The sequence below is a fragment of the Pteropus vampyrus genome, unplaced genomic scaffold (assembly GCF_000151845.1).
Source record: "Pteropus vampyrus isolate Shadow unplaced genomic scaffold, Pvam_2.0 Scaffold183, whole genome shotgun sequence".
Classification (NCBI taxonomy): domain Eukaryota; kingdom Metazoa; phylum Chordata; class Mammalia; order Chiroptera; family Pteropodidae; genus Pteropus; species Pteropus vampyrus.
The window spans coordinates 1,718,787-1,724,927 of record NW_011888964.1 but is presented as its reverse complement, the minus strand read 5'-3'; the positions used below and the strand labels follow the sequence as shown (position 1 = coordinate 1,724,927).

At 43.5% G+C, this 6,141-nt stretch overlaps 1 protein-coding gene across 1 annotated transcript in view; it reads right to left on the bottom strand.

The window, feature by feature from the left end:
• Nucleotides 1–2,544: 2,544 nt before the first annotated feature.
• KHDRBS3 (KH RNA binding domain containing, signal transduction associated 3) overlaps nt 2,545–6,141 on the bottom strand; it is a 113,876-nt gene continuing 110,279 nt past the window's right edge. Inside the window, exons 8-9 of the mRNA XM_023537225.1 lie at nt 4,718–4,776; nt 2,545–2,882 (exon numbers count right to left, since the gene is read on the bottom strand). Of these exons, the coding sequence (XP_023392993.1) occupies nt 2,791–2,882; nt 4,718–4,776 (151 nt within the window). The 3' untranslated portion in view covers nt 2,545–2,790. The remainder of the gene's footprint in view (nt 2,883–4,717; nt 4,777–6,141) is intronic.

Genomic DNA, 6,141 nt, shown 5'->3' with positions numbered 1-6,141 from the left:
AGTTAAAAAACAAACAAAAAAGAAAGCACATATTTAATGTCACATTCTGTGACTGTGTAAGAAAAAAAGAAAACAAAAGAAAACAAAAAAAAACCCAAAAGTAACAAACGAACAAGACAAACCAAAACTCATAGATACAGGCAACAGTTTAGTGGTTACCACAGGGAAAGTGGGGACAGGGGCAGATAAGAGTAAAGGGGGCCAAATCCCTGGTGACGGAAGACTAGACTTTGGGTGGTGAACACAGCGCAACAGACACACGATGTATTATTGAACTGTACATGTGAAACGTATAATTTTATTAACCAATGTCATTGCAACAAATTTAATTAAAAAACCCCAAGAAACAAAAACAATGAACTCATTTTGGTCTATGAGAGTGAAGAGAACTAGTTTTGTCATAAAGGCAGTTTAAATGTTCCAGGCTAATCTGGGCGGTAAAGGAAAAAGCAAAACTCGTATTTCCCACTCATACTAAACACGTGGATTCGGCTTCACGCCGCCGTGCGGGGCGCAGATACAAATACTTTAAAAACGTAAGACTCTGGCGTGTCAGGGCCTACGTGGTGTTTCTGATGGCGCGGAGGAAACAAAATAAAAAACAAGACTATCTGAAAAGTGAGGCTGAATGCACGGCGTCTTTCATTCACAAGTACCTAGGTTTTTAACAAATTTATAAAATGATTTTATAAAACACATATTTTATAACATCTATCTTATAAAAGTAATCGTTTGTTTTGCAAATTTCAAAAAAAAAGGATAGAAGAATCACACACACAAGTCATACTTCCGCAAGCCTAAGACGATTATTGTAAAAAAATTTCCAGCATATCTGTGCAATTTCTTGCCTATGACTAAACAGAGCATATAGTCAGTTTTTTAAAAAAAAATAAAATTGGGATGGTACACGTTAGGTTTGGTAAACTGCTCTTTTATTTAATAATTTAGAAAACTTTTTCACGTTATTGACTAGTCCGTTAGATATCTTATTGAAGAAAATCATCGAGTATCTAAAGGCTGTGACGACATGAGCCTCTCATCTCGGCAGCTTAAGCAAAGCGCGTGGGGTCTGACTTGTTTACATTCAGGAAGCTTCTTTTCTGACTGGAGGAATCTAATCTGCCATAATCACTAGCGCTGACAATAGGGACCAGCACGAGACATTTTCCAGGCGACTGTAGATAAGCGTCACATTGTCTTCGTCTCCCCTAACACAGCGAAGTATCCGGAACAGAGGTAGCTTACCTGTGCTCATTCTGGGGCTGCAGCCAGCTCCTTTGACTTTCCAAGATGGCTGACATCTCCTAATAAAAGAAAAGACCTTTTTACTCAAACCGAAGGAAACCCTCAATAAATAAAAATTAAACATTTTACATAACCTACAATTAAAAAAAAAAACTTAAGCCAAATGATTAAAGAATAACTTTATTAAATATTTGTCAGTTTTAAGAGGCGCCCTTAATGACTAACCAAATAATGTATTACAAACAACTAGTTATGAGGTTTTACATTTGTTTAATAGGGAAGAATTGGCCCCAATTAAACTGACTAAACTAAGGCTTTTTAGATTACTCAAACAAATTAAACTTTTTAAAATGAGAATTTAGGTGCTCTTGAAAGCTCTCTAAAATGGATAATGAAACGTGCTAAGTTGTAATCTCCCTGGTTTTATTAGTTATATTAAGATAAATTAAGTGAGATTAAAATCTTATTTGATTTATTTACCTTTGGAAATGAAGACCGTTTAAGGCTTACAGATCCTCAGCCTTGGCGAATGCGACCTCAATTAGTCAAGTCAGAATGTCTTTAAAAGCTTTGTGCTTATTGCTTCCAGCAGGGAGCGAGGTGTTCATTAAGGTACCAAAATTCTCATAAAAAATCCAAAGTTGCACTAGTGAAGAAATGCTCGACAAGATGAAAACTGATCACATCTTTTTCAGAAAATCAGTAGTTATTTTAAAACCGAGTTTTTGAACAAGATTTGGTTCTGCGTAGTTTTAATGTGCCACTCACGCAGCTTGATACCATTTGGACTCTTTAAACAGCATTTAAATCTACGGTGAGCAAATAATGGTACATTTAATTTTAAACCATTTTTAAAATAAGTTGTACAATGTTTAGTGTGACCCTTTTATGACAGGCGTTGTTAAATGAATTCTTTCCCTGTTTACAACTATTTATGAAGGCCTTTTTAAATAAGAGAAACATGACATTGTTAGCTCACACACACAAGATTTCTTTCAAAAGTTTATTTAGTATCAAGCAAGAGGAAACTTTGCTTAACACTACAGAACATTTCAAGACTTGAGTTACAAAAGAATACCACATTATTTGCACTTGTAACTAGCTTCCCTTTTTACGCATGTTGGCAAGAGAAAAAAAAAAAAGGAAAAAAAAAAAAAACTAGCATATGGCCGAAAGATAAAATAACTAAATTCTATGGAAACCTTTAAAATGAAAGGTGAGGCTTATGTTAAAGGATGGATTAACAAATTTAGTAAACCTATTTTTTTGTTGTTTAACACTAGTTAATCAAAGTTTTTTTTTTTTTTTTTTCCTGTCGATGACCTATTTTGTCATATACAGACTGGAGATAACAAAATTTTACATGTCTCTCTCTTTTTTTTTTTTCTGCCCAGGTTGATTTTCAACAAAGTAGTTTTAAGTTCCATCCATTCAGATTTTAAACATTTTGATTTATTTAAAAAGGGATTGTTCATAGAAAAAAATTACTTTGAACAGTATACAGGACTGGTGGAGATTGCCTATTCACAAGAGCAGACAGTACAGTCAGTAGCGGCCATATGGCTGGTCTCTGTAGACGCCCTTCGCTGTCCTCGCTGAAGGTGCTTTGTGTCTTGAGTTGATCCACTCTTCCTGCCCTGAAATCGGCAAAATGAATGACAGTTATATCGTCGCCCCGGACCCCACTGGTGCCGTGTCTCAGAACCTAGCTTAGCCCTGAACCAACGGCAGATGTCGCCCTGAAGATAACACATAGCCCTGATGTACTAAAAAAAAAAAAAATTCAAAAATTCAAAAATTCAAAAACGGAAGAAGGTCATCTCATTGGCAAGACCTGTCAGCACGGGAAGGAAAACAACGTTTGTATCTTGAACGGCAACCGACTTCACGAGGACTTTTCCTTTTGGCCCTTCATGTAACGAAAGCTCGCAAGCGCAAGCGGCACATTGAACTGCCTTTCGCTAAACGTGAAGACATTTATGAAGGGGAAAGAGGATGGGAGAAGGGTCTCCTAGATGTCTAACCACAAACAAACAAACAAACAAAAAAACAGAAACAAAAAACCAAAAAACAAAAAACCCCAAAACAAACAAAACAACAACAACAAAAAAAAAACAACAAAGAAAACACAGGTAAAAATTTGGGAAGGCAGAAAGGAGAGCAAAACGGGAACAGGCAGACGAGAGAAGAGCTGCTCTGCGTGGCCCTTCCCAGGGCCTTTCCCAGAAGAGTGAAGAACTCGGACACCTCAACAGCACTCCGTGAAGACGAAATAAACTTAATGAATGAAATAAACTCAATGACATAGTGTCACCTCGCACTCACGACACCAAAACCCCGCCGGAGAACGGCATCAACCACCAAGGGCGTTCTATCCTCGTTACACAGGTTCAACCTGAGGACTTCCGAGTGACAGGAGGCCCTTGGCAACAAGCAGGTAACACCTCTGCTGCAACACACCGCAATCGGAAAGTCATGCGTCCACGGAGACCAATTTAAAAAAGCTGCAAAGGAAAAATGCTTAAAATGGCCCCTTCTTGTGACACAAACATGCAATCAACATCATTCCCCCCAAGCTAACTTGCATCAATTTAAGTGTACAGCATTCAACAAAGCAACATGTTTCTCTTAAGTGTTCGCTTCGAATAACAATAAAAATAAAGTCCAAGGTATGGTCATCACGGCTTGGGGCAGGTGACCTAACAAAATACACTACTTGAAAGGAACGCTGGACAATGGTTTCTTCAGTTCTGTCCAGATCTCCATTCACCAGAATCCCGGTTCCCTCGCGCTGCCCTTCGTAGGGTTCATCGGAAGCGCTCTGCATTTGACAGAAGCTTCCGCCTGTTCTCCGATCTCCTTGTCCCACGGCAAAGGAGCTTCTTGCTATTATTATGTCGCTGCCATGGGTTCTTTTAATTAAACCTGTCATCCTTCCGCAGATGGAGACTTTGGACAGGGATCCCCCACTGCCTTCCCGTAAGCCTGCGGGCTTTGCGTCGCCCCTCTGCTCCGTGCTCACGTAACCTTTACAGACTGACTCTCACCGTCGTGTTTTTGGAGGACTTGAGACTGGTGATGAATTAAAACATAAAGATGGGGGTGAGAGAATCACTTTAGAGCTGTGGTCTCAAATGCTTCAAATGCAAAGACGTCAAAAAGACCCACCTTACCAAGTGGCTGTGGTTTGGCGAACTAGTCTATCAATGAGACGATCAGCATATGGCAATCGATCCAAACGGAAAATCTCAGTTCAGAATCTGAACTCCTGCAATTTTCTGCAAGTCTTTAGCCCTCTTTAAATATTAAACTTAAATCTTAAAGGGGCTTCTGGAAAAGGCTAGGTAGGCACAGATGAACTGAAAGGGAGCTGCTGTGCCTTTAAGAAGTGCCCCCCGCTAAGAAACAGGGGGTGTTCCTACAAGCACTTCTTCACCTGTCTACTTGCGGCTCACCCCGGCCAGTCACTCACCGTAGGAATCATACGTCTCTTCACTGAGTCCATGTCCATAATCATAGTAGTCAGCGCCACTGCAATGAACGGAACAAAACACACAAAGAGAAACGATGAGAACACGGGACACAATGACTTGGCTGTGAGTTTAAATCATAGTCAATGAAGTATATTCCAAAACAGAGGTAACTAATAACTGTAAGAAACTCCCGCTGGGCTGACAACTCCAACGGGGGCCTGAGACTCCGGGGTCAGCAAAGGGCCCTTTCCTGGTCCCCCAGCTTTAATACGTAATAAATGTGTTGACACCTCGACCACAGCAACTGGCCGACAGACACAGAGAAGGTGCCTACTGTGCACGGTGGTGGTGGTGGGGGTCACGATGATGGCATTTGTCCTGGAAGAACTGAGTCTGCAGGGAAGATGGACGTGCAGGGGACAATGACAGCACCCTCCGCCAAGAAGGCAGGCTGGGCTCGCGCGCGGCACTGTGGGGGTGGAGGAGGGAGCAAAGCCACGCTTCTTCCCAGCAGATGGGCCACTGACGCCATGCTGTGCTAACTGTGGACGCTTCGCTTTACGAAACAGGTACGGCGAGTACCGAGGGGAACGTCTCGTTTCACCGGGCGGGGGGCGGCCTAACGGCCTGGCCGGGACCGAGGGCCGGGTGTGAGGGCCCCCTGCGGCCAGCCCTGCACCCCGTGGTCGGAGCACGGCGGCAGGGGCTGGGCGACCACGGCCAGATGTAGGTCCCCACGCTCCGCATCCTGCCCACGCCGGGCACCGGGGCCTGGTACCGCGGCTGCGTTGAATCAAGCATAAGTTTTTGAAGGAACAAATTTGTGGGAAATCTAGATTACTGAACCAGGGAAAAAGTAAGCAATTAGTTTACGACGCGATGTTGAGTATCCGAGGAAGACCGGCCACTCACCCCCTCAGGCTCCCCGTTCCTCACTCTACCTTATTTTGTAGGGAAATTTGGCATCTTGGATTGCCCTGGAAATACACACTAGCATTATTCCGACTGCGTGCAATCGAGTAAGACGTTCCAGTCAAAAAGGAAAACGATCCAGCTCGGCTGCTTCGGGAGTCGCGAGGGGAACCGAGAACCACGCGGTGAGGGCCCCCGTGTGCCAGCGCTGAGACCCCACGCGGCATCACCACAGTCCCCGACGTAGGAACTGGCGTACCCGTTCCACGGACAAGGACACCGTGCGTCAGAAAAACCAGGACACCGCTTAGAACCTTGCAGAGAGTGGCATGCGGTGACACACTCGTGGGTTCAGCCCACAGCTGGTTCTCCTCCCACAGTTCCTTCTCGGGTAAATGACACCAGACTAGTCACACTCCGATGGCTCAGCACAGAACGGCCGACCCCACGAGAGGTAAGCAAGGGGACCTCTGCTCCTTTCTCCCTCGAGCCCGTGGGGCTGGGCCTGCAC